Source organism: Manacus candei, unplaced genomic scaffold (assembly GCF_025592945.1).
Source record: "Manacus candei isolate 608988 ecotype Guabito, Panama unplaced genomic scaffold, ASM2559294v1 h1tg000057l, whole genome shotgun sequence".
Classification (NCBI taxonomy): Eukaryota; Metazoa; Chordata; class Aves; order Passeriformes; family Pipridae; genus Manacus; species Manacus candei.
In genome coordinates, this window is record NW_026138105.1 from 10,087,097 (window position 1) to 10,104,386 (window position 17,290).

Consider the following 17,290-nt stretch of genomic DNA (forward strand, 5'->3'; position numbering starts at 1 on the left):
GGGATGGAGTTCCACTTCACAGGTCCTTTTGTAATGCAATTCTTATTGTGCAGGAGAGGGGAGAGGAGAAACTGGCATTCATCTGTGTGACCTTATTTATTCTAAAGCTCTTAACGATAATTAACAGTTTTTTAAGTCATAATTTTTATTTCTCAGTGCCTTCTATACAAGACTGTTACAAAACTGAGACAAAACAGAAAAAGGGAAGGTGCAAGAAAACATGGAGAAAATGAGGGAACTGTAGTGCTGATCATGAGAGGGTTGTATCATGTGTGTATCCAAGTGTCCTTCTGGAAACGTTGGCTGCTGTTTTGCCAGGAGGATGCAATGCTTGTGGACAGCTGAAACCATAATTGTCTTGCATCTTCAAGGATACTTGGAGGGTTAAAGTAGTCCTCTAATGCAACCTCTTTTTTGGCAAATTAGTGGAGTCCAGTGTGGTCATCTGGGGTGAACACTTGTCCTGAGGTGAGTCCTGGTTTTCTGTAGCAATAGTTTTCTTTGGATTCCTTCCCTCCAACCCTGTAGAAAAGTTTACATAGTTGCATCCTCAAGGAGAGATTTTCTGCAAAGATATGACATATTTGGAGTCCTTGGAGGAGATACTCCCAGATATATTGCTGGTGGCGCTGGAAAGTTTGGAGAAACTTTGATATGAACAGGCACTTTTTTTAGAGTCAAGGATTGATTTCCCTTAGACAGCATAACACAGGGATAGTACACTGACTCGTACTCACAGTACAGATTTAGAAAAATTGGAACTAGATGATCTTTAAGGTCCCTTCCAACCCAAGCTATTCTGTGATACCAGATCTGGTGTTTAGTTCATGCAGAAATCCGAGCTGCTGCAAGTGAGCACTTGCTGATAGCCTTGCACTGGAATCCTTCAGACAGACATGTCCCTGCCTTAAATGCTCTGAGCTGTTGCATCCTTGCTTAGGAGAGTGCAGAGCTTTGGCAAAAGAAGTCAGAAGCTTGTTGCTGATGAGCAAGAAAGCTGAAAAAGGTTTAAAAGTCTCTGTCTGTAGAACAGCATAGGGAAAAGGGAAGGAAACTCATGCAGCTGAGAGCAATTGCAACAGCAGTGTAGCAATAGTCGAGAAGCAGATGTTTAAAGTTTTGTTCTTGTGGAGGTGAGGACTTACAAATATGATATTGCTGATGCAGAGATCGATACAAAATCCTGTAGTAGCAAGGAAATGGGAAGTTCCTAAGGGAAAAGTGACAAACTGAAATACCTGGCCTTGACAGACAGAACACTTCAAGGCGAACACTGTATTCATTAACTGAGATGAGTTCCATAATAAGCTGGTTTAGCTCCTCCTTCTGAATGGACAATTGGAAGGACTGTATGTGTGTGAGACATTCAGCTAGCTTTTGTTCTGGGCAGTGAGGGGAAAAAGGCTTGAAACACAGTTTGATTTCTTGTAGAGAAGAAGGAATTGGCTTCAAACATGGTAAACTCTTCTGCTAGGAGCAGAATGCGCTTCTGGCTTTGTTTCTCCTAATTGGAATGGAATTGTGCAAGTTATAATTACTCTGGAAAAACTACTGCCACAAAAGCAGTGGAATCTTCAAGGATCATAAAAAATTGAGACTGACAGATTGAGGTTGTTCTGGAGGAGATATCGATAGCATTGCCATGCTGTTGTCTGTTGTGGTGTACTTGGCTTGTTGTTGGTACCTGGTGAACATTTGTAAGAGTGGAAATTAAATTTTCTCATTCTCTCCTTAAACTAAGGTTGGGTGAAGTAAAAATGTTTGCATTACACCATTGCCAACCATCTGGAAAAAACCTGATTTAGTCTATGCATAAAGTAGAGCTGGAATGCTTCATAAATCTGTAAGTTATTTGCTTGGTTCTACCAAGGAAAAGTTTGTTGGTTCTTTACACTCCTCCTAGATGGAAAAATCTCCACTTGTCTCTTCAAGGGTTCATAGCAGTAGCCTGAGAAAACTTCTCTAAGGCTCACTATGTACTGATTGCATGATGTAGAGTGAGGCCCAACCTTTTTATGCAGTGGTCAGATTTTGGGATACAACTGTTCTCTTTCTTGTTCCTGGCATTCTTGGTTAAGGATGCAGTAAGGCTTGTCCTTGTGCTGAAAAGAATTTTTGGTTTGCCAGCTGTCTTTTTCTTCTGTCAGTTCTCTGCTCCTTTCAGTTGTACTTGAAATTTAACTTGCAGTAAATAAGATATATTTTACAGTAACGTATATGAAGTATTTATAGAGAGAGGAGGGTGGCATAGTAAAGCAACTGTTCTTGTGGCAGGCAGTATTCATCTTCAAAATTACTTTGGTATCAAAGAAGGCTGTTTACTTATGAATGCAAAAATCCATCTTTTACTATGGGAGGAAATAGGAAAATTAGTATTTGTCAGGTGTGCGTGTTTGTGCACGTAAGAAATGTGGAAGCTGCTAATTCTGTTTCCCTGTCTTGTCAAATAGATCATCTAAAGCAGCTGGGAATTTGCAAAAGAAGACCCTGACAGCACACAGATACTTGCTCTCTAAATCAAATTCAACGATGCATTAGAGGGAGCTGGATTGGCTGTGCAGAGATTTCACACTGAAGGATGAACGGAGAAGAAGAGTTTTATGATGCCGTTACGGGTGAGTGATGGGCACAGTGCCAAGGGGGGGAAAAAAGCTATAAATTGGATTGTGTGTGTGTGGTGAGGGGCCAGTAACATGTAGCTGTTAATAATAAATCAAAACGAAGCCTCTGTTGGTAAAACTTGTAGTTCTGTCTGCTGAAAAGCGGACAGAGAGAATTATAATTTGTGTTCAGGCTTGGAAATGAGGGGTTTTTATTGAAGCTTAATGCTGGCTATCATTTTATCATTATAACAGTCCTTTAGTGGCCAGGTCTTACTTTCGTTTTCTGGAAAAGCAGGTAATTTAATAGCAGCTTGAGAAGTAATGCTTTTAAGACCCTTTGAAAGGTGAAATATTTTCCATGGGTTGTTTTTACTGTTATTTTATTATTTTCTTTTTTTTTTTTTTATTTTAATGGAAGATTTTTGCTAAGGAATTGAAGTAGAAAATGTTTTTCTAGTCAGAAACAAATTACTGTAGAAGTGTGCTTTCAAAATCGGGAGCCAAAAGTCTTTGCAGTCCCATATTTTTTCTACAAAATTAAACCTAAATCACTTCACACTTGAGCAGTGTACCAAATGGTACTTTACTTTGAACTAATAAGGATAAATAGGTATTTGTAAGAGCCTTAGGTGGTTTTGGTGGAGAAATAAAATGCTTGAAGTGTTCTAATAAAGGAAATCTATTCAAAGATCTCAAACAATTTTAAAGTCTTCCACTGAAATGTCTCTTGAGAAGTCCTGTAACGGGGGAAATGAGAAATGTTGAGTGTGGAGTGGTTAATGTAGGATCACAGGAATGAGAAGAGAATAATGGGAAGCATTGAAAGCTGAAGGAGTGGAAGTACATGGTAGATACAAGTGGGTAAGGTGGACTTAGACATGGTTGGTTGGAAATGCATGTGAGAGTAAACAGAGGGGGCTGGGTGAAGCAGTGTGACTGACAGCAGGCTGTATAGGACTTGTCACAACTATGTCACAGAGAAGAGGAGGAAATTTGGTTTGCATTCATGCCAGCTGGGAGTGATAGGGGTAGTACTCCAAATTCCTTTGTAAAATCAAACTGTTGTACCATTAAAATCTTGAACACACAGTGGATTGTTGCCGTATGTCTTCGGTAATCTTTCAATTCCAAGAGCTCAGGACCAATGCCATGAATGAACTAGATTTTTTTCCACTGAAATAGGTGTACAGAAATGTGCCTCTGAGCATGAGGTCTGCGTGGTACAGCTGTGAGGTCGATGCATTCCTTTGTCTCTTGCTGCAGAAGTGCACAGCCCTCAGTGTTTGACTCATCTAGTTTTGTCCTCTTTCCTCTTCTTTTTTGCCTGAACCTCAAAGAGTTCATTCCCCCCACAAGTACTCCAGGTGGTAATGACTTCTGAGCTATTGTGCATGAGATGTTCCTGCAGTCTGGGCTGACTCTGCTCAGAAGTGGGATGTTGTGCATCAGTTCTGTGAGCACTCCTTGTCCTGTCCTAATCTTATTCTTCCACAGGGAGGAATGTACTGGCAGGAGATAAGTTTATATATATATATGTTATATGTGTTGCCCTGGAACATGCCCTGCAGGTACTTGGTTTAAGAGAAGTAAGCTGAGTTTAGAATCTGAATAGTTTTCTTCATTCTCCCTCAGGACTGTCTACCTTTAAAGACAGATGCTCAATCCCTTTCTCTAGCTGGATGCTTTAGAAGATGCTGACAGTTTGATGAATTACTTGCACAAACCTTTTGAAGCCAGACCTGGTTCTTTGTAGCTGTGTCTTGTCCAAGTCATACATAAATCTGATGCAAAGAACAACCTGTAAATAGGTCTTTCTACATTCATGTTCCCCAGCTGCTGTAGCAACTCTTTGCTCCTGTATCTTTCAGATAGTGCTTTGTTGAATTTTTTAGGTTTTATGGGTCTTGATCATGCCTATCTGTGTGTTATATTTTTAATGGTCTGGACATGTTAGATGTAGACTCAGTATTGCCAGAGATCGAGTTCACAGTCAAGGTCCTTTCTGAGCCAAGTTTAGCTTCCAGATTCTGCAGTAAAAACTTCAGGATTTGGGGTTCCAAATTTTGATTAAAAAAAGTTAAATGCCCTTGGCAGACTCCTTGGTCTGTTCTTTCCAAGGATACTCTCCTACTTCTACATCAGATGAGTAGATGAGCAGAAGCCACCTTTAGACATGTACTTGTTCTGCTCGAACTCTAGGACTGGGACATCGCTGCCAGGAACAAGCACATTCTTCATCTGTGTCTCAGCTCCATGTTGAGATGAAAACAGTGTGTTCACCATGCCCTGCTCTTGCTCCTGCCAAGTCCTGGGCCCTGGTTTCCCCAGAGGGAGCTGCAAAGTGTTCCCACAAGTTCAGTGATTTTAGTAATTGGGTACCGTGATTTGTGTCCTTTAAGTAGCAAACCAGGCTTAGAGCACTTGGACTCCGTGGGGAGTTACTCTCTGGAATTCTGCAGGGTTCTCAGGAGCAGCCCAGGTAGTATGCTGCCACCTTTAAGATAATATGGGCTCACTCCTTGAGGAAGCCACAACTTTTCTGTAGTTATTAATTGATGGCATCCACTTCTAGAATTTGAATCTGTCCTAAGGAGACCCCTGATTTTTTGTTGTGGTGGATTTCAGCTCCTTGGCTGAGAAGTTTCCTGCTTCTGGCACTGTCCCATCACATCCAAAAGACATTCTCGTGGGATGGAATTGCAAGCTGTGTGGTTGGGAATCATCCTCCTGGCAGATGGTTTGCCCCTGACTGGGTGATGATTACACTCGTGAGGGTGCAGGATGGATTGGGGTGTTCAGGTGATGAATCGAGTTAGTGACCAGTAAAGAGTTTCCATGGAGAGAATTTTCTTTGCATTCAGAGGTTATTAGCATTGCTGACACTTGACATCCTTGCCTCATGAATGAGTACTCCCCTTGGGAATCCCTTGGGAATGTTACTTGTGGTCTCAGCTAATTCTTGACGTTAACTTGACAGTTAATTCCCGACAGCACAGCTGTCAATAATCTGCTTTTTCTCAAAGCAAAGCATACTTTGATCTATGTCACCTTGGGCGTGATGCAGACTTTATGAAGACTATGTGCCACCAGGGTCTGCTCTATCAGAGCTGTATCCTTCATTAATTCTGTCAGATACCTATTTGCCAAAGTGTTTTGTGAAAGGGCTGCCACAGAGCAGGAAAATTCTTGGCTATTTACCAGAGTAATTTATTTTTGAGAACATGGATGGTTTAATTTTGCTTTTTTAAATATTGACCCGCCGTTCCATGGAAATCTGTTCTGTGCCCACCATGAGGTTAATCTAGCATGGTGTATTTGTGAGGATATTGTTCACTGTAAACTGTTGGTTTCACATGGAGAGGAGGAAATGAAGTATCTGCTGCCAAATGAATATATTTTCATAATGCCTGGATCAGACTGAATCAATGGATTCTGCTTTAATGTTTAAGTACAGATGTTGTGAAAGGCCAACCTGCCTCCCATCAGCTACAGGTTGTGAAGATGGACTTGTTTTGGAAAGTGTAGAATTCTAATTTCTGACAAAGAAAAAAATACCTCTTGCTTCACTTGCTGTCTACACTTTTAGCATATTTATCCCTATTCCTTATGCCCTTTTTAGGACTGAAGGCTCTCAGTACTCTGCTGTTTTGATTCTCTTTCTGTCTGGGCTGACAAGGCTTAATTAGTGCTCAGGGAAGTTGCTGACTGTACAAAGGGGTGTTCTCATGTACATGACTCACAGAACCGGGTGCCTCTGCTCCCTTGGCTGATGTGGAGCGTAGTCTGTGTGGACTTGTTTCATTTGCAGGATGTGGAAGAGGAAGGCTAAGAGAACTAGAATTACTGGCAAGTCACTTTTCTTTTAAGTTCTTGAAATAGATTCGTGTTGGCACCCAACCTAAGTATTTTACTTTGAAAATTTAAGATTTCTTAAAAGCTTTTGTTTCACCCTTAACGCACATAAGTTGGAATGTCTGATTAATTTTTGACATTGTATTTCTGCGTGTGGCTCCCTATTCCCTTTTTTATCCTCACTTCCAGTGGCTTTTCAGTGTGAAAACTGTCCTGTAAGTAAAACTTAGCTACTCAGTTTCTCAGGTTCAAAGCTTAAATGGGAGAGGTGTAAGTCTCTTCTTGTAACTCAGCAAAACTACAACAGATCGTTTCAGTAAACTATTTTTATTGCAGATCTACTTCCTCTGTGAAGAACATTCTCTGGGTAGTTCACAAAACTATAGCACTTTGAACTTCACTGAGAAGCAGCTTTTGAAACTTTCTCAGTGAGCTTGTAGTGGACAAGCCAAGTGATGCTTGAGGTTGAAAGTGTAGTTGAAAGTCTAGTGATGATCTGGCTGGGATTAACCCAAGTGGGTTTGGTTGGGTTTTTTTTAAAGTAATTAGGTGGAGGTACACTCTAATAAAGCAGACTTACCATTCTGATGTGTCTTACTTTTCTGGAGCTGGGATTTAATTTTTGTTGCTTGTCTGCAAGACACTTGTTTGAATTGGCATTGATTTTCTTACCAGTGACATATTGTCATCCATAAATAATATATATACCAGAATCTAAATTACTGTTGTGCTGTACAGGAACAGGGCAAAACAATTTTGAATCATGGAGGAGCAGAAAAACTAGTGTGGATAACATAATGAACATTTGATAGGATTTGCAGGGTTTCAGGTGCAATGTAAAGACTGAAATTCAAGTAACATGTTTTTGTAACTAATCTTCTATAAACCAGTGATTGAAGTGATGCTGTTCCTTGTGTTATGTGAACTTGATTGGTTTTCTAGGTGAGGGCACATGTACCTCATCCTTTTTTTCCAGCTTTGTCAGGTTTTTTTCCCAACTTTATTAGCTTGTCAGTCAAACTAATAAAAGTTATTTTGCTGTACCCTGAAGTATTTGCCTTTTCTACTTCCTTGTACTTTAACAGGTTCCAAATATGATTAGAAATACCATTTTAAGATCATAAATACTTTGTTGTGAGTTCACTGAAGTTGTACACGTGTATTTCTGGAAGACAGGTGTTTCAGGGTAGTCTTCATTTTAACTACCTGAATCTATATGTGACTATCATACTTTCCAATTGAGTACTGACTGGCCAGGTGTGGTTGTTGCTCTGTAATTAAATGCTTGTGACATCAAAACGTAGGAGACAGGGTAAGACATGACATCACCCATTACACCTGCTGTTTACCAAATAAGATCATATCACTGGTACTTCCTGGTGCAGTTTTGGATGTTACTGTCATGGTCTTGATATCTGAAAAAAATGCAGCTTTTTGAGTGTGAAAGTGTACCTTGCATGAATTCCTCCAGTACAGTAAAAGCAGCTGTTGGAGAGGTTAACACAAAACTGTTAAGAAGGTTTTAAAAGCATATTAATCTGTTTATTTAGAAAGTTAATGACAGAGGATCACAACATTTTGCTCTATTTAAAATTGAAATCATCTGTCTCAAAATTGATTTCTTTACTCCATTAGAGTGTTCACTTGCTTTGTAATATTTCAGAATCTTTGTGGACCCAGAGCTGGACTCTGGGATAGGCTGTAGCTGAGTGTGATGGTAACTCAGCACATAGACAAGTGGCTGCCCAGGTTGTGATAGATGGAATGAAAGGAGTGCAAAAATTATGTTATGTATTCCTTAAAACAGCAGGGCATGCTGTGGGTCACTTGGAGAGCTCAGGGAACAATTCATCTTGGAGTCCACAGGTTCCTGCTGGAACCTTTAGGGAAGTGTTACACGGTTTGCACACATGGGTGGCAAAAAGAAGTTAAGATATCCTGCATTTCTGTGCCTCCAGTTGTCTGAGTGTTTGCCCCTGGATTGTGAAATGGTCCCTTGCTCTTTTCTTTTTTTCTTTTTTCTCCTTGCCTGTTAGCAGTGTAAGTTAAATTATTTTAAGGCCTTTGAGGAAAACTACATAACTGAACAAAATTACAGTAATCACACTGCAGCTCTGAAGAGGAGACAATACAGCTAATCTGATTAGCAGCTACTCTCTTTTAAGATTCTAAATTGGTTTTATATTCAACAGTGTGAAAAATGAGTTGAGAATTCTTGATTCTAATACAATACTTGGCTCATAATACTCTTGGAAATTAGGTAGCTTAATGAGGGGCTTTCACTCTGATACTCTTTAAAATAAACTAACCTGGTATAAGTGTACTTAAGGTGTGAGACTTGTAAAGTGTGAGTGGCACTCTGTGGCATGATAAGGTTCCTAAGAAAACTGTTACCTTATGGTTTTTGTGCAGGCTTTGATTCCGACAATTCTTCAGGAGACTTTTCAGAAGCAAATCATAAAGTTCCAGAAATGCTTGATCTGGATCCACACCAAAGCAATAGGACGGGAAAGCATAACGGGGAGACAGAGATTCAAGAAAATGGAATTAAGAGACACAGGTAAACACACAGTGCTACACAGTGAATGAGGAGTGAGCATCTGCTGGCTCATTATCTTTTGGAGTATCACTGTTCATATAGTGTCTCTGCTTCCTGTGACAAGTCTAGGTTAATGTTTTACTTCCTTTATACATTACTTCAATACCTACGAATGAAAATGGCTTGTTATTTAAAGGGTTGATAATGACAGTTGGTTTTTTTTTTCCATTGCAGGACATCATTACCTGCCCCAATGTTTTCTAGAAGTGATTTTAGTGTGTGGAGCATATTAAAAAAATGCATTGGACTGGTAAGTTAGCCTGGATGAAGCATGCTGATGTTGGGTCTGCCAGTGTCATCTGGTTAATTTTATTGCTTAGACATTAAGACACAGAATAATATCTGGTGCATTTTGCATTTTTTTTCACTAAGGAGCATAATTTTAAATTGCAACTCTAGGTCTCAACATCCATACTTTCTTTCACTGTTGGAATATGTGGATTGCATTTCTGAAGCTGTCCTTTAAGAACTAGACCAAAGCCATTAAAAGTATAGTCAAATATGGTTTGAATAACTTAATGTTTTCTTATCTTGCCTTTTTTTGTTCTTTACTTAGCAAAATGTCATTTAGGGCTTTATTTTTTTTAATGCATGTCATCTAGGAGATACACCTGTACTGTCAAAACTCCTTTTGTTGGGATGAGTGGTCTATTTACTAGAATCTTTGCTTGGACCAAATCAATTTAAGCCAGTAAGAGTTAACATTATTTTTCCCTTGCTGCCTGTGACAAGATGAGGAGAATGTTGCATTCTCCTTTCCACTAAGTTTTAAGCACTTACATGAATGCTTTAATGCTCAGTCATGAGTGCAACTTTATAATTAAACAGCCAGATTTGCTTGGATATAGTGAAAGACCTGGGGAATTGGAAATCTGTGTGAACTTTGTGTCTGTCTTGTATCTATACATGTGAAATGAGGAACGTTCTGACACAAATAGCAGGTTGCTTAAAGAAAGCCACTAAAATTTGTTAGAGCAATTCACATACTATTCTTTATGTAACTGTTCCTTTCAAAAATTAATTTGTGGTTGCTACAGTACAATACATAGGTATTGTGCAAATAGGTGAGGATTTCAAAGGAATATGTGGCTCTTCGGTATCAGTATGGAGCTGGTTGGCACATTATTACTTCTATCTGTGGAAATTTTAACCTCTTCTGCTTTACAGAAGAGAAGGTAACATTTTTTGTGAATTTGCTAGGTTAGCTGAATGAATTTCTGAAGTTGTTTATCATTTCAGGTTGCTAGTAGAGTTCTGCAGTGCTTCCAGCCCCTTTTGGCTGTAGCACTTGGAGGTCTGCCACAGGCCTGCCAAATGTCCTTTGAAGAATGCTGTTAATAAACTCACCCACAACTTATTTTCAAAATTCTTGTAGTTGTCACTTGTTAACTTAGTGTTGTGTCTAAGAAATTATCCTGCCCTTTGGTCATTTAGGAGCTGTCCAAGATCACCATGCCTATTGTCTTCAACGAGCCATTGAGTTTCCTTCAGCGGATAACAGAATATATGGAACACATATACCTCATTAATAAGGCTTGTAGTCATGCAGATCCCCTGGAAAGAATGCAGGTAAGAACACCTACCACCTTCTGGGTGCTTCAGAAGAAGATTTTTTTTCTCCCAGTCTTTGATTTTAAGACAGTTTCTCACTTGAGTGTATTTCTTTCTCAGGCATTACCATAAGAATGCCCCTTTTTGTCTGTCTAGACAAGTTTTTTGTTTCATAGTGGCTGTATCAAATATTTGTGACACTTTCACAGTCAGTGCTGTGCATGGGGTTTGAGCCAAAAGGAGGAAAGTGCCACAACTGACCATACCCAAGAACCTCAACTCATTTCAGGGCTGCTTTTATCTGTGACTCCTTTTGTGGTTTTATGTGTTATGAAGATGAAATCTTGGCTTTAAGCCACCCTAAATTGGTTTGTTGAGTGGCCTTGTGATTTAGAAGTTACTGTATGAAAAATTGTTGTGGCAGAGACAAGATTTACCACTCTTTTCTTCCCCAGAACTGGTTGTTATTGGGAGTAGAATATAGTATCTCCCTGGTTTCACACCAAGGAGGAAAATATGGTGAAACCAGGCCAGTGTGTATTAGGTTATACTGGTATCACTCACAGCTCTGTTTTGAAAGTGAAACTGGAATATTTATCTTGTATTCTGTGTCTGTATAGTCCATACCTGTGCTTCCCAGCCTGCAGGAGCTCCTGAGTGTCATTTGTACCTGCTGGGGTGATTCAAGAGGTCTCATCTCTGTTAGAAGTAATTCTTGCCTGACACTGGGAAAGGAGGGCACTGTTCCCAATGAGCTGAGGGTGGGGGACAGTCAAAATGGGGAGAAAGTAGATATTAGAAACCAGGCTGACCTCATAGAGGTCTGTAGAGAAGATAGGGCAGAGTGCAACCTGACAGAACTTACTACAGAAAATAGTTCCTTTGGGAAATGAGAATCTTAATAAATGCTTATATTTTTCCACTTCTGTGTCACTTACCCATGGCTTGCAAATATTTTTACCTTAAGCAATATTTAGCAATTTCTTTTTGGAATAATAATGAAATACTGTAATGTGCAACAAATTAATACATTAAACTTAAAGTTTTAATGTACTCTTCTCATAGCAGCGTGTTCTTAATTTCCTTACAGGCTGTAGCTGCTTTTGCAGTTTCTGCTGTAGCTTCTCAGTGGGAGAGAACTGGCAAACCATTTAACCCACTGTTAGGAGAAACCTATGAATTAACCAGGTAATAATTACTTTAAATTGGGAACTGGGCCTGTTTGTGTTCTTGAGTTAGCAGACTTGTACTAGTTTGGTTGTAGTAAAATACTACTAAATTATATTTCTGAGTAGAGCTAAAATTCTTTTTGTCAAACTATCTCAAAATCTTTGAGAAGTTGTTATAAAAGCTAATAATTGTATTTCTAGCTTTAGGCAGAGAATTATTTCTTTGAATCATTCAGAGAAAAATCAGTCCATGTTCTTCCTCCAAAGACATTTCCTGACCAGACACTATTAATTAATTTAAACATTGTTTTGTTGATCATATCAGATAGAGGAATTAGTCTGAAGGACTTCCAGCTTGATTAAATAAATGGGTGATATGTCTGCAGTAGAGAAAAGAATTTTCAGTCAGACCTTCTCCTGCTGCCCAAAGAGTTTCTGTACTTTCATGAGTTATTTCAGTGAAACTAGTTCAGGTGCCTTTCTGGATAGAAGGCTGGTTTGAGGTATAAAAAGAAAGTGTTCAGAGTACAAATCCTTTCATTTCATTAATTGTAAATGTGTCATGAAACTAGAAAAGGAGAAGTCTTACCTTCAGTTTATTTTGAAATCCTGCAAATTTTTTTAAAGTATCAAGTCACTCTTTTCTAATATTAAAACAAAATACTTACTGTTTAATTGTCTTTTTTGTTTTTGCTAGGGAGGATTTAGGATTTAGGTTTATATCTGAGCAAGTCAGCCACCACCCACCTATTAGTGCATTTTATTCTGAAGGCCTCAATAAGGACTTCATATTTCATGGATCAATCTATCCCAAACTAAAATTCTGGGGAAAGAGTATAGAAGCAGAGCCTCGGGGAACAATTACTTTGGAGCTTCTGAAGTGAGTATGAGAAGTAAATAACTCTTTTTTTTTTTATGTTGATCTCCTTATCATTTACTTGAATAAAAGGATGGGTAATAATCATTCTGTTGGCTCTTCAGGGGTGATTACCTAAAAACCTCTTGCTGAAGAGGTTGTAAGAATTGATTTCCAAGTTAATTTTCACTGCTTGATTTCAGGACTCTGTTTTTTTTTAAAGTTATATCATGCTTGCATAGCTGTAGCAATTCAACCCAGTTTTTCCACTGTGAAAATAAGCATTTTTTAAAAATTGAATGCTACTCAAAGCTAGTTCTGTGAAGGCACGTAAAATTGAAATGTAGATATAAAATTCTGTTACTGGGCTGTTCAAGCTCATCTCAATTCTTAATATTGTTTTTGGTTTTGGTTGTTTGTGTCAATGTTTGTGTGGAAAGAACTACATCTCACAATTTTGTGATAAGGGAACATGAGAAACTCGTCAGGATTGCCTTAACACTTCCTGGGAAGGATCAACTTCCTATTAAAATCAAGAATGCCTCTCTTAATTACTCCCAGGCTTGTCTCTCATGAATTATGAGTGACTTCCCATAAGCTGGTTTGTGCCCTGGTGGCACAAAGACTGGAGCTTTCCCAAGTGGGACATGAGGATGCACTGGAATAGTTGCAGGAAAAGTGTTCTGCAGTTGAGCACTTCAAGGTGTTTTTATAAAAGCTTTCATGAGGCTTAACTTTGAGTGGGTTTTGAAATGTTGTCTTAAGAAATTTCTAGACATTTGGTTTCAATAAAGACTCAACTTGCCTGCCATAGCAAGCATTGACTTTTCCTGTACTTCCTTTTGGAAGCAGATTAATTTTCAAGCTGTTGGCATCTAATCTTCCAAAGTTTATAAAAGTATGAACTGGTCTTGGATATAATTGGTGATGAGAGGAAATTTCTTCTGAATGCAGAAATAACTATGAATGTTAGTGCAGAATGCAGATGTGACCAAAATAACATTTGCTTGAGAGCCTTTATTTAGAAGACTATTAAAATTCTTCCTCAGCCTAATCAAATGACAGGGCTCAGATTTAAACTGGAATATAAACAATTAAAGGGTTTATTTTAAATAATTGCTTCAAGTTAGCAGCAGAAGCTGAAATCAAATTTTGAGCCTCTCAGTGTTGTGATTCAAACCATTCTGTTGGTTTGAGGAGTCTGAGAACTACTCAAGGCCTGAGTGAACAAGGAGCTGTTTGGCAAAACTGTGTCAGTATAAAATCGTGCATTTATGTTAACCATGACTGCTTTCAAAACAGGAATTACAAGGCACTTCTCCAGCACAAAAAGTGTTTCAATTTATCAGCCCTCTCCATAAGTGCCTTGTGTGGGGTTTTGGTTTATACTGTACAGCTTTTGGTGTCAAGTAGTTCAGGAATAAAACTGTGCTTAAAGGCTGGTGGGATGAATTTGAGGAGTTCTGGTATTTTTCTCCCCACTTGAAGAGTAGTCATTGTTCTAAAGAAGAAAAGGAGCTGTGGAAATAGTAAGACTTCAGTGATTTGTTACTTCTCTGTACTGGAAAATGACAGGTTGGAAACATTAAATAGGAGTGTTCTCTCCATACTTACTGGAAATAGAAGTACAAGACATTTGTTACAGATGACACTGCTTGTCTCTGTATTATTTTGTATTAAAGTAGAGTTTGCAAGCTTTCCTAAGATGGATTGACTGCCAAGCAAGTAACTTCAGCATTTCTTTTACCAGCACAGAAAATGAGTGAAAATAGATGGCTTTGACTCTGCTAGTAATAATGGGAATCCTGTTGTTTAATTTTTTGACCATTTATAGGATAATGTCTTTTAAGGATTTAGAATCTGTTAACTCACCTTTAAAACTTTTCACAAAACATTAAACCAAAAGTGAAACCAAGTGGAAAATTCTTCAATTCTAGGACTTTTCTGTCTTCTCAGTAAATCTTTGGGGAAAGGATGGAATTGAGTAGTAAACACAATTTTTAAATGTCATGTTTGTCAAGCTTGAAATAGCGCTCTTTCTCCCACTGGTGTTAAAAAAAAAGACCTAAAAAAAGAAAAAACCACTCACACCCCCAAAATTGCCTTCAGTGGCACTGAACAGGCCTCAATTACTAACGAGGAAACTTGTGGCATATTTGTGAAAAACACTACTGCAGTTTACTGTTGTTACAGCACTTGAATAGAAGACACTGTTAGGTGTTAGGCTGCCAGTCTGGTTCTCCTGCCTGCAACTTTAAAAGTGCAAGTGAAAAAGATGAATTCCTGGGCTGCTCTTTGTGTTGGGCTGAAATTCGTAATCCAAAGCACAGCAACTGTGAGACTTATGTGAGAAGGGAGAAAAATAAAGGCAATATCACTTTATTAACTTGCACTAATGTTTGGATACGACACATTGTTGGCCTGTAAAGAAGAGTCTGTTTCTTTTCTGTTTTGAAGTTAAGTGCTGTCTGTTCATAGGGCTGCTAAATATTTTGCCCTGCCAGAACAGAATTGTAAACAGGCTTGCATTCCAGCTCAAACTCAAGAAATTGATTTCTTTCTTTGTTTTCCTTACAGGCACAACGAAGCTTACACATGGACAAATCCAACCTGTTGTGTACATAATGTAATTATTGGTAAACTGTGGTTAGAACAGTATGGAACAGTAGAAATTGTAAATCACAGGTAATGCTAATCATGGACCTGAGGGTTGGCTCGTGGGCACTGCTGTGTGGTCAGTTGTGTTACAAAGCAGATGGTTTTGACTTTTGTCAGAGACACGGGAAGCTTTGGTTTGTAGCTCCAAAGTCTTGGGGTTATTTTTGCTTGTTTTGTTTTAATCCATTTCTGACAAATGCAAACTATCCCTTGGGCTGGGCTTATTTGTCATAGTAGTGTTAATGAAAAGGCATAAGGCCAAATGTCTTATGGGCTGCAAAGGTTTTACTTTTGTGAGTTACCCATTCAAATTCAGCCCTGTTGACAGAGAACAGAATTGAAATTTAACTCCAGAACCATTAAATGGAATAATTGTTGGAGTCTTGGAGTAAACCTCTATCATGTTGATTGTGATTTGTCATTTTTTTTTAGTTTTGATAATGGAGAATGTCTTAAATTAGGGGTACAGCACAGGCTGATGTCTTCATGTGCATATTTGTTTCTTTTTTGTTTGTTGTGTGGAATTTTGACATTTGTGTGCCTTTTTTAATGCCCTGGTCAGATAATAAACCGTATTTAAAGAAAAATAATAAATAACTAGCCCCCAACTAACTGTAACTATATGAAAAAAACCTAAATAAGGTAAAAAAAGGTAACTTACTGATGTATTTAGAGGCGTGCTTCTTCAAGCTTGTACTTATTTCCTCTACAGTACTGGAGATAAATGTGTCCTTAATTTTAAACCATGTGGACTGTTTGGGAAAGAGCTTCACAGAGTAGAGGGATACATTCAGGACAAACAGTAAGTCATAAAAGCCTCTTGGTCTCTCTGTTTCTGGGCACTGGGGCATTTCTTTTGCTGACATAGTGACCACACTGATGTGACTGTAAAGTTGTTACCAATGAAGATTGTAACCCATTTTTGTTCTTTTTAGCACTAACCCCCTTGATTCCAAGGGTGATAATTTTAAGCATTATTAGAAAAACTCTACAGTCAAGTCTTTTGAAATAAAGGTATCCAGGAAAAATACAGAGTATTTGCAACTGATTTCACTGTTGTACAGTCATAATTCCAGTCTTCAGTTTAAAATAATGAGACTATGGTTATTAGAAGGTTTTAATTAACTCAAACCTGTTTCCTGGCTCCGAGTCTCTGCTGCAAACTGTTGGCTTTGATGTACCCACTCTCATTTAACAGTGGCAAAAGCATGTGACTCTCATGAGGATGTGTTCTGCCTGAAAGACTGGAATGAGCTGAATCTTTTTCTTTGCATTATCAAATATCTGGTTTCTAGGAATCACCCATTCTGTGATTCTGTGAAATCTGCAAGCAGAAACATAAAATGCAGCAAAGTAGAAACTGGGTGTTTAATATAGATCAGAATCTGCATGGCTTGGCTTGGAAGGCTCAATAAGAAGCAAGAGCTCAGTCTCCTTTGCTTTTCTCTGCAGCAGAAAGAAGCTGTGTGTGATCTATGGCAAGTGGACAGAGTGCCTGTGGTGCACTGATCCCACCACATATGAGACTTACAAAAAGAGTGAGAAGAGAGGTGGAGAGCAGAAGAAGAAGCTGGTAAGGTGAAATATCAGAAATGAAAACAGAACATCTTATTTAGGGAAATGGCCAGGTGTGAATGGAGGATTAAAAAACTGTCTGTCATTTGGTAGGGGTTGGATGGAGGCTGTGAAAAGACACTTGGCACTTTGCAGATGTAGTGTGAGCTGCTGGCATAGAAGAGAGCTCATGGGATGGTGTTTGCTGGAAATTTGTCAGAGAGAAGTCATCAAATATCAACCCCCAAACTGGTGTCCTGTCAGTCTGTGAGGAAAGTGGCTCTACTGCCAACTCCAGGGATAAAAATACTAGGATTTGGGCAGTAAAAAAAAAAATTATATTTTTTTAAAGTCAGATACACTTTTTGGTGTATCAGAATTTGTGACAGAGACAACCTTGACAACAAAGAGGTTTGGAAACATGCTGGGTTTTTCCCCCACTTATAAG

At 38.7% G+C, this 17,290-nt stretch overlaps 1 protein-coding gene across 2 annotated transcripts in view; it reads left to right on the forward strand.

Moving 5' to 3' along the window:
• Positions 1-17,290, forward strand: part of OSBPL2 (oxysterol binding protein like 2) — a 35,192-nt gene that overhangs the window by 11,359 nt on the left and 6,543 nt on the right. For both annotated transcript variants that reach the window (XM_051803493.1, XM_051803494.1), the window contains 9 exons: positions 2,451-2,615; positions 8,868-9,015; positions 9,229-9,304; positions 10,489-10,623; positions 11,696-11,793; positions 12,472-12,654; positions 15,208-15,315; positions 16,001-16,090; positions 16,741-16,861. In XM_051803493.1, coding sequence (XP_051659453.1) covers positions 2,579-2,615; positions 8,868-9,015; positions 9,229-9,304; positions 10,489-10,623; positions 11,696-11,793; positions 12,472-12,654; positions 15,208-15,315; positions 16,001-16,090; positions 16,741-16,861 — 996 coding nt within the window. In that variant the 5' untranslated portion in view covers positions 2,451-2,578. The remainder of the gene's footprint in view (positions 1-2,450; positions 2,616-8,867; positions 9,016-9,228; positions 9,305-10,488; positions 10,624-11,695; positions 11,794-12,471; positions 12,655-15,207; positions 15,316-16,000; positions 16,091-16,740; positions 16,862-17,290) is intronic.